Source organism: Chelonoidis abingdonii, chromosome 2 (genome assembly GCF_003597395.2).
Source record: "Chelonoidis abingdonii isolate Lonesome George chromosome 2, CheloAbing_2.0, whole genome shotgun sequence".
Lineage (NCBI taxonomy): Eukaryota > Metazoa > Chordata > Testudines > Testudinidae > Chelonoidis > Chelonoidis abingdonii.
In genome coordinates, this window is record NC_133770.1 from 69,364,018 (window position 1) to 69,380,839 (window position 16,822).

Below are 16,822 nucleotides of genomic sequence, written 5' to 3' on the forward strand. Positions count from 1 at the left end.
CTAAAGAGCACATTTCTTTTTACCTGAAAGTTAACATCTTCTTTCTTAAATATTAATGCTCGAACTTCATCAGGGTCCCCATTAAATATAGCTTGAACCAGCGGCGGCTGAAACAAAAGAAAGTAACAGTATTTAAAAAACAAACATTCCATTCCATGCATTACTCCTACATGTATTTTTTTTTTTTATGACAACATAATGGTCATATACCAAATAAAGATTAAGGAAGGTGTTCCGGGTAGCAAAATGAAAACACAAACTATTGTAATATTGCAAAACTTGGCCTGAAGGAAGTCAATTAACTGCCTTTCCCTCCCTCCCCGCACCCGCAATATACTTTACAAACTTGTACACAAACTAACGAACCACTGGATTTTAGAAGTTTTCTAGATTTTTCTAGGTTTTTAACTAATGGTTTTAAAAAAAAAAGACTTCTAAAATAAATTCCTGTGGCAAAGTAAGGTCAGTTAGTCTAGGGTACATTATATACTATTCAAAATATATGTAAAACTCATTTTACATTAGTAAATTAGTAAAATTAAAAGTTCTCATGTGTTTGAAGAGGAATAAGGAAGCAGAGTATATTTGAATGATACGGAAACAAAGGCACACATACGCACAAGCATAACTAAATATAACTAGATTTCCGAATCAGCATCATAAACTTCTGTGTTATGATATCATGATCTAAGTCAAACAGCAAATTACGTGACAAAGTAAAATAATTTTTGTTTCCAAGAAAGCAAATTTCTACAACGCTTCTGGTAAGTGATAAAATGAACGCACAGCTACATTACATCTATAATCTGACTTTCATAACTTTTTATTTTAGGGTGCAACTGATATTGCTTGAGATACCCTGGATGGTATACCAATTCTCAAAATACACACAGCTTATTATCACATTATAAAGGTTACATCAGTTTCTAAAGTGGTACTGAACAGATAAACCAATGAGTAGGAGAGAAAATGTTTACTGCAAATGTCATTTTGTCAAGCTCTCTGGAAAAACTGTACCATCATAAAACTAGCTACAAAGTTGAGATTTGTTAACTCTGCTTCAAAAATATTGTTACACACCAAAAAAAGGGAGCCCTTATAAGTTTTAACAAGTTTTAATTCCATCACTAAGTTTTCAATATCATGGTGCTTAACATAGGTGGTTTTGACTTCACTAAAGAACCATTCATTCAACATATAAAATAACCCAGGTGCTACTTTGCTTAGTCATGTAAATCCTATGATAAGCATCACTAGACCTTTGCAGCACTATTACAGAGGACATATCTTACCAACACATTTCCAGAAGGTGAAGGACGTACAGATGTGTTTTCCTGAGGTAGATTGGAAAAAAATGTAGGAGAATCATCTTCAACCTCCTCCAAAACAACAATACACACTCGACTCATTCGATCCGTTTGAAAAAACTGTATTCAGAACAACACAGTAGTAACCACAGCTGGGACAGCACAGAAAGTACTTTTACCTTCCAAGTATACACTCAAACATAACTTGTTAACACTATTGCTGGTGTTTTAAAATTTAAAAAAGGACTTTTTCCCCCCCCCCACTATATTTCATTTAACACCCTGAGATGTATATATTTTTTAAAAAATAACATTGTTTGAACTTTTTTTAAAAACAAGATTTCATCCTGTACTACAACACTGAATTTGTGAAAAATGTACTAAAAATATTCTCAGCTCAACTAGGTTATAGTAGAAATTTCAATATCGTAAATATTTATAGTATGTCCTTTTACCAGAAAGTCTGCCTTTGTTAATATTGCTACTTATACAGAATAACTTTATCCACACAGTGAAATCATTGTTGTAGGTTACATGACAGCATTCTGTATAGAATGAAACAAGGAACAATTGCTCTGACAGAGATGATCGCAGCTATAGCCAGTCTTTCAAGATCAGTCTCCAGTTTATAGTGCTACACTTTCTGATGACTGAAAATAAACACCACTGTCCTAAATGTTTCAGGATCTTATTCTGCAATTTTGGAACTTCATTTGTCTTAATGTCAGGAATACTTCACACAATCTATTTTTCAGCAAGGATTCACAACATGATATTCCACGGTTGACGATTCTTCCCTATGTAATAAAAATCTCCGCAATGTACAGCAGAGCCGCAATATATTTGCATGCAATGAATCAGACCACAAGGAACAATGGGACTCCTGGAATAAGAATATTGCCTGTTTAATCCAGATTTCCCAAATAACAGAAACGTAGACCGTTTTACTCCATCAGTGATACAAGCAATGCAGAGCATTCATTTTTCCTCCATCAGGCAGTTGCTGTGCTGCTCCAACAGGGAACCCACTATGCAGAAATGCTGTTAAGGAAGAATGCTGCCGCAAAACAAGCAAGCTACTAAGGCACGAAGAGCTCGAATTACTGCCTTAGACTTTTCCTGCAACAGCAGTTCATCACTCAAGTGTTTCTTTTGATCACCATGTGAATACAGCTTCCGTTGTAGTCTTCATTCAGACTGTGGAAAAAAATGAGACTCTGTGCATCTTCTTTGAGCCAGCTTCTTTATGTTAACGTCTGTCTCTATGCCAACCTGATTTTCCTCCAGGGTTAAATACTATATATCAATTTTCTGTCGCTGATTTTTAGATTGTGTGCTCATTCAAAAGATGATCTTGCAAAGCTCTGAAATCCTACTGCCTGAATTGGTCATTATAGAACATATTAACAGAGCACAGTTCACATCCACAGCAGCATTCTAACTGAGCAATAGTCTAACAAGCACAGACTGTAGAGCAGCAGGATGAAATGCCTAGTAATGCTCACATGTTACACTTACCAGAGAACAGAGCTACTGCTCTGGAAGCGACTTCCTCTAGCAAAAATAAATAAATAAATAAAGAGTGCCTTTTGGGCAGCCATCACAGTTAGAATGTTTGTGCCAATTTTGTGACTAATTCAGCTCACACGTAAAAGTTCTATAATTGATGAAAGAGTGAGTGTTTAACATTTTCCACTAAAAGCCACAAAGAAATCTGGTGTACTGGCTCTGCTGACAATTTAGGCAAGTAAACAATTCCAACATTCTAACTGCTTTCACATGTTACTGTACAGAACAACAGAGCAGTCCTCATTTAACTCTCTGAAGACAAAAAGAGCATTTTAAACAGAAATCCCTTAAAAATTAAGATATAAAACTAGCTTTTAATGGTTAGTTACTTTAAAGATAACTAACCATTATTTACCATAAACATTACTTTTGCTACTAGATACATACACACACACACACGATCATAGAAGTTTGAAAAAAACTCAAAGCATAATGTAGCCTCCACTAATCTCACAGTCCTCCAACAAGCTGAATTTATATTTTAACCTAAATTTGCTTAAAGCAACTGTCCTGGTCTATGGTCGTATTACACAACTGCATCATGTGCCATAAACTGTTGGAAATGCTTCTGTTAAGCAAATGGTGGTTTTTTGTTCCTACTAGACAGTATAAAGATTTTCTGATGGCTGTCAATCACTGATCACTTCACAATCTATAAAAGGAGAACAAGTTGAATGATCTAGGTGACTGGGCAACAAAATGGCAGATGAAATTAGATGTTGAAAATGCAAAGTAATGCACACTGGAAAAAACCCAAAATGATGGGGTCTAACCTAGAAGTTAACACTCAAGAAAGATCTTGGAGTCATCATCAATAGTTCTCTAAAAACAATGTGCAGCAGTAGTCAAAAAAGCTAACAGAATATTAGGAACCATTAGGAAACAGAAAATATAATGCCACTATATAAATCCCTGGTACACCCACGTCTTGAATACCATATGCAGTTCTGATTGCCCTAAAATGATATATTAGAAATGGAAAAAGTACAGAGAAGAGCAACAAAAATGATTAAGGTTATGGAATAGCTTCCATATGAGGAGAGATTAAAAAGATTGAGACTGTTCATCTTGGAAAAGTGAGGACTAAGGAGGGATATGAAACAGATTTATAAAATCATGAATCATATGCAGAAAGTGAATAAGGAAGCATTATTTAACCCTTCACATAGCACAAGAACTAGGGTCACCCAATTAATTTAATAGGCAGCAAGTTTAAAACAAAAACATAAGGAAGTATTTCACACAATGCACAGTCAACCTGTGGAACTCACTGCTGGGGTAGACTGTGAAAGCCAAAAATATAACCGGGTTCAAAAAAGAATTAGATAAGTTCCTGGAAGACAGCTCAGTCAATGGCTATTAGTCCAGGTGATCGGGGATGAACCCACATGCTCTGAGTGTCCCTGAGGACTATGACTGTCAGATGCAGGGAACAGACAACAGGGGGTAGATCACTCGGTGATTGCCCTCTTGTGTTCTTTCCCTTTGAAGCATCTGGCATTGGTCACAGTCAAAAGCAGGCTACTGGGCTAAATGGCCCATTAATCTGACCAAGTAATTTTTGTAGATTATGTAATCTATTGGTTAAAGGTCAGGACTGACATAATTTAACCCAGATGTCTTGTTCACTGTGACACTCTGTGGCAATACATAAACTCTGTGCCTAATTTTTCTCATTTTTAGCATTTGAATAATAATGTTTTCCCACCTTTGTAAAGCCTTTTTTTTCTATATCATTAGTTATTATAATTCCATATGAGATTTTTGGGAAAGTCACAACTAAGGACAGCTGAATAAAAGGAAGGATTGTGTGTTCTGTCAAGCTTATCTATTTCACTAGTCTGTCTACTTGGCGATGGGAGGGTTCACAACTGTCCACAGAATGCAGGATGACAGAGGGTTTAAAGAACACGGCTCAGGTACATTTCATACAGATGTTCTTTAAGAACAAAGGAAGAGACAGAAAATGTAAACAGTAAAATTATTTCTACATGTAACAAAGATTTCCATGTGATGTCAGCAGCTCTTCCAAGATGAGATACCTATTGAAAGGTTTTCTAATATACTGCATATATGAAAAATATTTCCCTTCCATTTAGGAATACTCTTCAGAGATTGATAATAGCTTGCATACATGACTAAAAATTACCTTAGAAAAAACAAGACCACGACATACTGATAGTAGCTCCCCCGCCCACCAATGTACTTTTGGGGGGAATGGATACAGGGCAGAGGTTGGTAGTAGTCAATATCAAGCAATGTTTTTCCTCTTTTTTTCCCCATCTTCATAATGAGATTATAACTAGCCATTAGTATACTGGATCCATATGTTGTGTGGAAATAAGAAGTCTTCAAAGATGCACAAATATTTAAGGAGAAATATGAAGAAAAAAGGTAAGTATTGTTTTATTGCAAATTACAATTATAAATTATAATTTGATATGCCAACTAGATGGACTCCCTGGGATTTGGGAATTTCCTACTTATCTTTGCAATTCATGAACTATCTAGCTATGTCAAGAATACAAGAAGAAGTCTAATGCATATATTTACTATGAGGAATATAACACTTCATACTTGTAACAAAAAAAGTGGAAGTGTTGAGACTGAGCACCAGTGATTTAACTATAACTACAAAAGAGATTAATAAAAAATATCTAGATAAATTCTGATAATTATTTTGGAAATTTTGCCCATAAAATATTTATGCAAAGTTGGTATGACAGTTCACCATATTTTTTCTTGAACATGTTTACTGTAAGTTAATTTTTAGAATGGAAGTGTTACCATGTTCAAACTGCAAAGAGTTAAAATGCAATTACATCACATCTAGCCACAGCTTTGTTTAAATGAAAAAAGATCAATATTGCATTAATTTCAGTGGTTATTTAACCCATATACATATGGGGTCAAAAACACACCATAAATTTGCCATGTAACAACTACGCCACCACACATAGGGGACAATGAACGCCAAGAACATTTTGACTTTTTCTTACAATGAATGAGCAGCACAACTGTTATTTTATATCCCTCTTAAGATATCTAATCTGGACTGAAAATACAAATGGATTGAGTGAATACCTACTAAATTACTACATACCAGAGTAGGTCAACCTGAATACTAAAACATAAATAGTAATTTCTTTGTTTTTTTTTTAAACAAAATTCACCTATTTTTGATTCAAATAATTTCTTAAGTAATTTCAAATGTACTCTAAACCAATCTACTCATTTTGAAATTCAAAAAGGGCTGCAGAGGGATTCCTTTGCTTTACAAATACCTAGGAAATACCACTGTTACATTACAAAATATACTCTAAGTACTAGATGCATAAGTTTACACACTCCTATAAAAAAACAGATCAAAAGATCAAGAGCAACTCTTAGCCTCTCTCCATGTTTTCCAGACCCGGTGGGAACTAACTATTACAAACTGTATACACAAATTTAAGGGTTTTTTTCCCCCCGGTTAAAAAGTAGTAAAGTGTATTCTGGTGGTGCTGCACTACTAGCAGATTGGGAGACCTCTCCATTTGCACTCTGAACTTTCTTCTCAAGAGGGAGAAGCAGCGTGTCAAACAGATGGTTAAGGGTTAATGCCTCTTCTACCTGTAAAGGGTTAAAAAGTTCACCTAGCCTAGCTAACACCTGACCAGAGGAACCAATGGGGGAACAAGATGTTTCAAAAGGAAGGAGGGAAGTTTTTCTTTGTTTAGAGTTTTCAGTTTCAGCAGAGTGAAAAAGATAAGGAACCAGCCTCTTACCAGAGTAGTTAAGTTTAGAAGAAGAATAAGGTTTTAAATGTTTATTCTTTGTAACCTGTCCTTATGCAATTCAGAAGGTAGAATTAAATTGGGTAATTGTTTTTGTTGTAACTAAATTTGTGCCAGGGGGAACATCCTCATTGTGTTTTGAACTCTTGTTGCTTCAGAGAGAGTAGCTGATATGGCCTATCTCGCTCACCAGAGGGTTTTCTTTCGCTTACTTTCTTTGTTTCTTTTAATTAAAAGCCCATTTTTCTCACCTTAATACCTGATTGAGATTTTTCTGTGTTTTTTAGATCTCTAGGGGAGATTGGGATCTGGACTCACCAGGGAATTGCCTGGGAGAAAGGAGGGAGGATGGTTAATTTCTCCTTGTTTTAAGATCATTGGGATTGGATCTGGACTCACCAGAGAATTGGTGAAGGAGTCTTTCAGGCTACCCAGGGAGGGGAAGGTTTTGGGGGGAAAGGTTAGTGATCCAGACACTGCAAATTCTGGATGGTGGCAGTGATCCAGATCTAAGACATAGTAATTAAGCTTAGTTGTCCATGCAGGTCCCACATCTGTACAACTAAAGTTCAGAATGGGAAAGGACCTGACACAACGCATTCCTCGAACTGACTTAGGAAAGGGTTACCTCATAACAGTGCACAACATCCCACCTCCTCCATTTCTCAGGCAATTCATTAATTGTCCACAAGAAAGCAGCCGCTCTTCAACTTACCCAGCCAGAGTTGATGCTGCAATGGTAGATATCAATACTGGGAAGCACGTTATTTTTCGGAGGATAAATGGTACAAGCACTGGTTATGTGGTAACCCACCGCTCGCTATCCAAATAAGAATCAAGTAGTATTTGGTTGCAGTTTCTTCTGAATAGTGGTAGAAGATTCAGTAACAGCCCAAGAAAGAAATTAGGCATGGATGTTCAAGTGATGGGAGACATTATTTTACATTGTAATTTAACTGGCAGTTCTGTGAACAGGTAGCGAAAACATTACTTTTATTTCATGTTTGGAAGTAACCTAGAGCTTTCTCTATCAACTCGGAGTTTGAGCCACTTATATTCAGGAAAAGAGTGCACAGATACTCTAAAGTACTTAATACTAAAAGGTAGGTGTCACTGTAGGTTACCATCCCATAAACGCACTCATGAACAACCTGCACTCTAACAATTTTAAGAGAACATGCTCAGAACACCTTTCAAGTAGACGAAACATACATAGAAGGCCAGGAGTCATTAAAAGGCAGATAAAGCCTGCTTTTACAATATTTAGCAGTCAATTACATTTCTGGTGGTAGAACAGAGGCCTGCTGCCAGAACACCTTACTGGTTTGTTCCCAAATGCTCACTTTAGCTTACTTTTAATACAGTTTTCCATGAGGTATAGTAGGTAGAGAATGGACAAAGGAAAAAAAGATGGTCACTGGCGAGCTGGATCCTTAACCACATTATACATAAAGGTGGCTCCTAACCTAGAATCTATCAACAGCCTCAAACATTTCCACAACGCACCATATCAAACTTTTGCTATTTTTTAGTATTCTTCAGAGCCCATTTGGTCATTTCCAGGTTAGTCTGAATTTTTACCTATCTCACATCATTACCCTTTTTAAATTTTATTTATTACTCCAAGCCCCTTTATTCTTTTGGTATAGATGTTAATGGAAGATGGTGGCTAAAATCCCCTACACTGCGTTGTAACTCAATCCTTCAAGCTAGTGTCTGTCCTGTATTGCGCAGTATTTCGGAAATTATGTAGTTAATTATTTCAAAGCAAGTGATTTTAAAAAGAAGAAAATTCCACTGAAAAGCTCAAGATAGAGATTGAACCCTGGAACAACAAACTAGTCAAATCTAAGAGAAGAAACTGTTAAAAAAAAACTAACAATAGTTTACAACCTTTATTGCCCAGCAGTAACACATACTTAGAGCTGATCTTGAGTTCAGCACATAGCCATGAGCTACCCACACCAATCCCAGGAGACATGTGACTCGACAATCTTTCCTGAGTCACAGTTTCCTCTGATTCCTCCTTGCTCTGGGGGAATGAAGACAGAATGGGGAAAGGGGTTTGATATAGGCCCAAGCCAACAGTAAGTTACTAGAACCCCTCCCTTCTGTTTGCTACTCTGGCTTCCTCTGTGTGTCACTGTGGTAAATGTCTGTCCCAAATCATGGACTTTTAGCGTACATAAATCTGGGTGCTTACTGTGAACCTTCCAAGCTTATACCAGCTTTGGATCTCACTGCCACCGAGCCCTGTATAGTTTTCCAGGGTTTGGCCCCTCGGGTTCCCAAACTTTTTCTTTGGGGGACCCCTCCAAGACCCAGAGCCCCTGGGTCTCTCTAATCTCATTCCAGCTTCCCCCCGCTTTACTGCGTTAAGGGCCCGGTGCGATGCTGTCCTATTTCCCTTTGAATAACAACCAGAGAGGCAATCTAGCTCCCCGAGCTAGTGCATTCAACCTTAGTCAGCTCACACAAAGATTCAGCCTCCCTTTGTCCCGTAAGCCTTTTCCCCCTTGGGACAAACAGGAAAGTAAGACACAGAGCTTTAGGGCTTTTCCCTCCCCCCTCTAGCCTGTACTCACCGATAAACAGAGCTCTGGGCACAGAAAATTCCTCTCCCCCCGATGCCTCACTAGGAAAAAAGACTCCCACAAGTTTTTAAAAAAGAAACTCTTATATATATCGCAGAAACCACGAGAGAGTAGTACCAAGAACATAATACTGCATTAAGAAAACTCAAATCAGGAATACCGAACTCCAGTGGCTTAATAGAAAATAGGATAAACAGTCTGAGTCTAAAGATGCCAATTAACCAGTCCAGCAAATCAGCACCCATGTAAATACAAATCAAAGCACATCACGGCCGATTACTTTGGTCGTTTGTACTCACACTTGTAGTAGAATATGAAAGAAAGATGGAGTTAGAAGAAGCTTGTTCACTCCAGCCGACGGGAAATCAAAAAGACCAAGTTTTCCAGTTCCCTCCCAGACTAAAAAAATCCAGGTCTCTGATTGGTCCTCTGGTCAGGTGTTTCGGTTCCCCCTTTGTTCAACACCTTTACAGGTAAAAGAATTAACGCCTTACCTATCTACTTATGACAGTCACAGTAGGGTGCAGGAAAAGATAAGGCTGTATTAGGGGGATGAGCTCTAAGCTTCTACCTGTTTTGACGCTCCTACCTGCCAGTCTTTTGGGTGGTGCAGGACTGGCTCTAGGCACCAGCAAACAAGCATGGTGCTTGGGACAGCATTCCATTGAGGGAGGGGGGGGCGTGTGTTTTTTTGCTTGGGCAGTCACAAAAACTAAAGCCGGCCTGTTTCACCTATCTCTGAACAAAGGGGGCATTTAAGCATTCCCTCCATTTAGCCTGAGAGCAGCAGATGTTACATCCATCTGCATCAACAGGTGCCTCACATCCCCAGCATTATAGATTATTAATAACAATAAATTATAGTGGACTTTACTGCTGTGATTCACATAGCTGTTAGTGGAGAAGCCCTAGCCTAACAATGATCCATGAGTCGTAATTCCAGGCACTGTATGAAGGAAGGGGGTGGAGGATGTGGTATGGTTTGACAATCTCTACGTATCCTGAACTTCTATAAGCAAATGTATGCCCCCCAGGGGCCCCCCCCCCCCCCACAAGAACAATGATAGTTATTTTAAAGGACTGGCACTTACGCCGAAAGTTTTCCTTTCTTCTATTAAAAGATGTTATACTGGGAATGTCATGCCTCTTGCAGCTATGGGACACAACCACGTCACAGCTAGTAACAGGGAGACATCCAGGTCCCCTGAGTTCCCATGCAGTTCAGACAATTTCCACAGTATTCTACTTTCGCTAAATAATGGATTGTGTTAACCTGTACTTTGAATTCCTACCCAATCACATACATCAATCTGGTATCTATCTCAGGTAGAATTTGGATGAATGCGAATTGAGGGCTTGGTCTACACTAGCGTCTAAACCGATTTAGCAGATGTTAAACATTTAACAGTGGTACTGTCCACACACGAGACCTTTAATATTGATATAAAGGGTTATTATAAATTGGTTTCTGTCTCTCCCGATGAAGGAGTGCCGCTAAAATGGTATTACCATATCGATTAGGTTAGTGTGGCCGCAAGTCGACGGTATTGGCCTCCGGGCGTATCCCACAGTGCACCACCTGTGACCGCTCTGGACAGCAATCTGAAACTCGGATGCAGTGGTCAAGGAAACAGGAAAAGCCCCACAAAAATTTTGATTTCTCATTTCCTGTTTCCAGCATGGAAGCTCCTGATCCGCCGGGTAGAAATGCAGTCAACAATCCAAAAAGAGCTCAGAATGGACCATACGGGAGAACTACTGATCTGTCGCTGTATGGGAAACAAATCTGTTCTATCAAAGCTCCGTTACGAAGACAGAATGCCAAATGCGTTTGAAAAAAAAAAAAAATCTATCAGGCTACACAGGTGCTGCGTGACAGAGCGCGTAACTGGGGAAGCCAGACTCAAATGGATGCTCATTGGAGGAGGGAGGGGTACTGAGGACTCACAGCTATCCCATCAGACAGACAGCGTCCTCCAGAAAAGTATTTGCATTCTTGGCTGAGCTCCAATGCCCTGTAGGAGTCAACACATTTGTCCGGCGTGTTCAGTGGAATAGCTCCTCAAAAATTCATTACTCCATAAGAAACAGACACACACGGAAAGAAAGGGAAGAATCGTTCTTGACTTCTTTCATGTCAACACTATGTCTACTGAAGGCTCTGGTAGATACGATGCTGGCAGCAGTGGACGAAGAGTCAGTATCCACTCTCTCCTTGCCCAGTGCGCAGACGGTGCAGGTAGCACTGGTAGCCGTCCTTTATCAACGCGTGAGTGCTGCTGGCTGGCTTCAGGTGAGGCTGCCCGGCGGTGCCTGAGTGACAAATAAGGAATGAATTCTTGTCATTCCCAGTAGATGGGACAGAGAACGGCTGGTAACCGTCCTCATATAGTAATGGGCTGAGCTCCATCAGCCCCTCCCTTTCCTATGTAAAGATAATAGTTCTGTCCTGCTGGAACTGTCAAGCAGAAGCATGCTTGGGCTCCTCTCCCCGCACCACTTAATTCCTGCGTGGACTGGTCACAGCCCCCGGGAGGCTGCCTCCCCCTCATTTTATCTCACTAACAAGTCATTGTTTCTTATTCTGCATTCTTTATAACTTCATGACACATGGGGGGGAAACACTGCAACAGTAGCCCAAGGAAGGTTTGGGGAGGAGGGGAAGCAACAGGTGGTGGTTGTGCAGGAGCACTCCCCATGATGGCAGTAGCTCATCATTTCTGCGGGATCTGACATGGAGCACGCTGCTGTCTCTGATACACTGGTTCTTTAGTACAACTTGCCTCATATTCTAGGCAGGACTGACTATTTTTAGAACTCATAAAAGGAGGGACTGATCGGGGAGTATTCCCAGTTTTAACCTTTGCACCCCAGCCAACCTCGCCAGGAGCACCCCATGATAGCAGCCAGACAGTAAACGAGGGACAGATAACCGTCATCTATTGCCAATTTACTGGCAGCAGAACGTACAGATGATGATAACTGTCTCTGCTATCATGCAAAAGCAAATGAATGCTGTTGTGTAGCGCTGGAGTAATCGTCTCTGTCACGGCATCCCAGTACACATACGGTGACTGTAAAAAAAAAAAAAAAGCTAAACCGTCTCCATGGTTGCCGTGCTATGTGCGTCTGACATGGCAATCCAGGGGAAAAGGGCACAAAATGATTGGTCTGCCATTGCTTTCCCAAGGAAGGAATGACTGACAACATTTACCCAACCACCTGCAACAATGCTTTTTGCCCCATCAGCCACTGGGCTCGTCAACCCAGATCTAAGGGGCGGGGGGAGCTCAGGAACTATGGGATATGCTACGGAATTAGCTACCGCATAGTGCAACGCTCTGGATAATCGACGCTAGCCTCGGACCATGGACGAATCATCGCCAATTAATGTTTAATGTGGCGCGTGCACTCGACTTCATACAAGTTTATAAAAGCCCGGTTTAATTGTAAAAATCAGAATAATCCCTGTAGTGTAGAAGTACCGCTGAGAGACCTGGATTTATTAATATGGAGACCAACAGGGTCTAAGAAAGTGGTGGAGTAAGAGGGCCCCTTATTGCCTGCTGTTCTTCCATGTGGGTGTGTCCTTTCTCCTCACCTCCATGCTGAGATGGTGATTGGACAGCCCTGGTCACCGGCAGCACAGGTAGGAACAGTACATGGATATTAGGGTAAGGAAACAGCAGCAGCTGGTCCAAAGCCAAATACTTCCCCAGCTTAGGTGTGACAGGAAACCCTCAATCCCCTTATGACAGTCTTCTCAAGGAGCCATGAGGAGGGAATGTACAGATATAGCTTGTCCAGGACAGCTTGCCAAGGCTCCTATCATAATGTAACAGGTTGGCTCCCTGAGAAAGGTTGATCTTTTTTTCATCTTTACGTAAGTATAAAACTGTGGTAACTCAGATCTAGGACAGCTTGCCCTTCTTTCCCTGAGGGGAAAGAACTCCCTTTGTGCAACATACATTACAAAAGAGACAGCACATGGACTGTAAGTCTGGTCTTTTTCTCATTGACCTGCTAATGGCTGTACTCCTGAATATGAGTGGGGAAACAGCACTTGTTATTTCATTTATTCTTTTGAAAGTCTGTCCCTATTAATCCTAACTTCCAAGAGGGAGGGAAGCAAACTGGGTCAAGATTGCTCGAAAATATTCAGTGCCCATCACCCCACCACTCTCCTAAAAATAATTCTAAGCTTACTGGCTCCCTCCCCAACATGGGTCCCCTGTTGGGGGTCTCACGTCTGGCTTGAAGTTCAAAACAGACTCCACAGAATCTGTTCCTCACTTTCTTCTGCATGGGATCCCATGGGCCAGACAGATCTGTTTCTCCCCTTGAAGAAAAACACTCAGCTTCAAGTCAGGAGAGTGGCTATAGCAGCAGGGCTCTAGGGACTCAAGAATGTTCTTCTAAACTGGCATTTGGCTCTTTTTTGCTACTCCACTTGTGGAGATAGGGGAGGGGAAGAGGCTTGCCCCTGGAGCAGTTTTTTAGTCCTGCCTGCTCCTTGCTGCCAAACGAGAATAACTGAACTCTCCCAAGAGCTGGCTGGCAGCCTGTCAAGACATTTGATGACATCAATGAGCAGGAAAAAGTTCCCCCAAAACAGTTTTACTTTTCTTTTCTTAACCTAACGTCTACATGAAGCCTTTGCGAACAGATTATGAGGCAGTCAAACCACCGCCAGAATGCAATCCAGGGACATGAAATTGAGGAGTTAGAAAGACAATGTACTGAACTATGTTATCCCCGATCTGAAAAAAAGTCATGGTATTTCTCAGGAAGCCTCTCGCAGCAAGTTCTTGCGGGACAACATGAATAGCAGAAAAAACTGGAAAAGAACTTCCAGAGGCAGGGCATTCTCCAACTGGACAACGACTCGATAATAGTTCTTTTCCTACTGCAGTGCAGTGGATCTGTGGTTCTTTTTTTCCAGACAGAATAGTTTTTCACTGCAGTGGATCTGTTGGCTCTTAATGACAAAGAAAAAATGTCATCTTTTCCCAAAGTGTCATAATTTCCCTTGCTGAGGCTATATCCCACATTTTCTTCTGGGAGTTCCTTGTGAATCGTTTAATTTGATACAGAAGAGTGGTTACATTTTTTAATACAAAACGTTGTTTAAGGGTATCTCTGTACTACCCGCCAACTTGGACGGCAGTGATATCCAGCGGTGGGGATAATTTATCGCGTCTAGTTGAGCAAAAATCGATCCCCAAATGCTCCATCATCGCTTGTACTCACCACCGTGAGAGGAGCAGGCAGAGTCGATGAGGGAGTGGCAGCAGTCGAACTCACCCCACAGTGAAGACACGTGGTGAGTAGGTCTAAGTTACCACTGACTTCCTACATTATTCAGTAGGTGAAAAGTTGGTAACTTAGATCGATTCCCCCACAGCCCCGCCAGTGTAGTACAGGTCTAGGCTATGTCTAACTACAGCTGGGATCTGGAGGCTACTGGAGTAGACTGCCATCGGCGATCCATTTAAGCAGGTCTAGTAAAGAACCCCACTACAATTGACAGCTGATCGCTCTCCCTAGTCAACCTCTGTACTCCATCCCCAATGAGAGAGTATGGTAAACCAATGGGTAGAGTTTTTTTTCCATCGACCTCTGCGTTAAATTTCAACCTAAGGCTACGTTTGACTCAGTTTACGTTATTCACGTAGCTGGAGTTGGTAGAGTAGATCAAGCTTACACCACGGTAGTGATTTAGCTATGTTAGTACCAACAACCAGGAAGTAATGGGACTGAGGATTGACCAGGCTTTTCAGGTTAGAGGGTTGGGTTTTTTTGGTTGGTTTTTTTTTTGTTTTTTTTTTTTCTTAATTTTCCATGAAATACAAACTGCCCTTCTAAAAAGACGGAAATAATTATTATATGCACACTTCAGTAAATTATGCCTTCTATGATTTATTACAATATAAGTGATTATTGCAAACTGAATTCTCGTAACTTAGACTCAGATCTAGGACTGGAAGGGACGCTTTGAGGTCATCAGTCAAGTCAGTCCCTGCCTTATGGAGAACAAAATAACTTGTCTAACCATCCCCTGTAGACATTTATCTAACCTACTCTTAAATATCTCCAGAGATGGAGATTCCACAACCTCCTAAGCAATTTATTCCAGTGTTTAAACATGTAAAGTTATATTTAAAAAAAAACAACAAAAAAAAAAACTGTAATCAGTTGTGCCAATCGTAAGCAGATTATTAATAGGTTTGTCACATCAAAAAGTAGAAGGATAAAATCTTTGTGTTAAAGTAAGTTGCTAGGGTTACAAATGTTTGGCCTTTACAATCCAAGTCTGCTTAGAATTCCTATGGAATTCTAAGTGTACAAACAGCAGGAAGGAGGAGTATACACCAACATTTCAAGCTTAAAGTCAGGAATATACACCATTTCCCATATAAACTATTTGGGAAACACTAAATAGATTCATGTCATTCTGGAAGGTGTGGAGGACAAACACTGCATTCAACTAATTTAAAATTTCAGTGATGACTCAGACTATGGGCATTTCCAGAATCATCCACTTTTTCAAAGTAAAAGACTGCTGTTTTATTTCCAGAATGATCAGTAAAGATTTGCTAGAACAGTAGATCTAGCTTTTTAGCATACTATTCATTTCCTATAATACTGTAATAGATGGGAAAGTTTCCTCAAAACAAACAAGCGTGGACTGGTGGAGGTTAATACCTCTTCAAATGTTAAAGGAGATATAGTGTGAATCTCTATCCCAAGGTGCATAAAAACTTTCAAAATTCAAAATTACAGCTTTGATCCTCATCAGTACAAAAGAAACTCCTTTGCAATCATTTCCCATGCCTGTGTAACAAGGAACTCCTTCTTTTTAGAAGCAACAGCAATTCATTTTTTCCCCCAATACAAGTATGAAATAACTAAGTGGATAATGCAGAAATCTAGTTACAGAAAGAGGAACAAAACCAAAACTACTGCCTGCTTGGAGGGAATTTTTGTGAAAGAAAACCTGAAAATAGTTGCACTGTCAGATTCTTCCATGGATCAGCAGATATTATTTTTTTTTAATACATAGTTCCAGAAATACAAGTCACAACACTTCCTATTAATGTTTTGTGACTACTGGTTCCTAATCAAACTCTACCGCTTGGAGAAAGCGTAATGGGTTAAATCAGGGTGGCTAACCATGGCTCCAGAGTTCTCAGAGGTTACTATGCGGTTCTTGCATAGGTGCCAACTCCAGGGCCTGGAGCTACAGTGCCACTTTCCAATGTGCACGGGGTGCTCACTGCTTGCTCACCCCAGCTCTGCCAGGCCCTGGCCCCTCATTCCTTCCCTAAGTCCCGCCCTTCCTGAGTCTGCTGGCCGCCTTGCTCCTCGCCACTTACCGCCCCCTTGGAGCCTGTCAGCCACCTACAAAAACGACTGTGGTGGGCAGGAGGCGCAGGTGATGGAGGGTTGGTGCTGATTGGCGGGCGGTGCTGCTGGAGGGCTGGGACCTAGGGGCGGGGGGGGGAGCTGATGTGGGATGCTGACATGTTATTGGGGCCTTGGCAATGCATATTGGTAAATTCTAGAGCAGGTTGCC

At 40.5% G+C, this 16,822-nt stretch overlaps 1 protein-coding gene across 3 annotated transcripts in view; it reads right to left on the bottom strand.

Moving 5' to 3' along the window:
- Nucleotides 1-16,822, bottom strand: part of ANKRD28 (ankyrin repeat domain 28) — a 234,173-nt gene that overhangs the window by 150,509 nt on the left and 66,842 nt on the right. For 2 of the 3 annotated variants that reach the window (XM_032801146.2, XM_075062432.1), the window contains one exon: nucleotides 24-107. In XM_032801146.2, the coding sequence (XP_032657037.1) occupies nucleotides 24-107 (84 nt within the window). Of the gene's footprint in view, nucleotides 1-23; nucleotides 108-1,292; nucleotides 1,471-16,822 lie in introns of those variants that run through there. The other variant, XM_032801145.2, reaches the window with a different exon arrangement.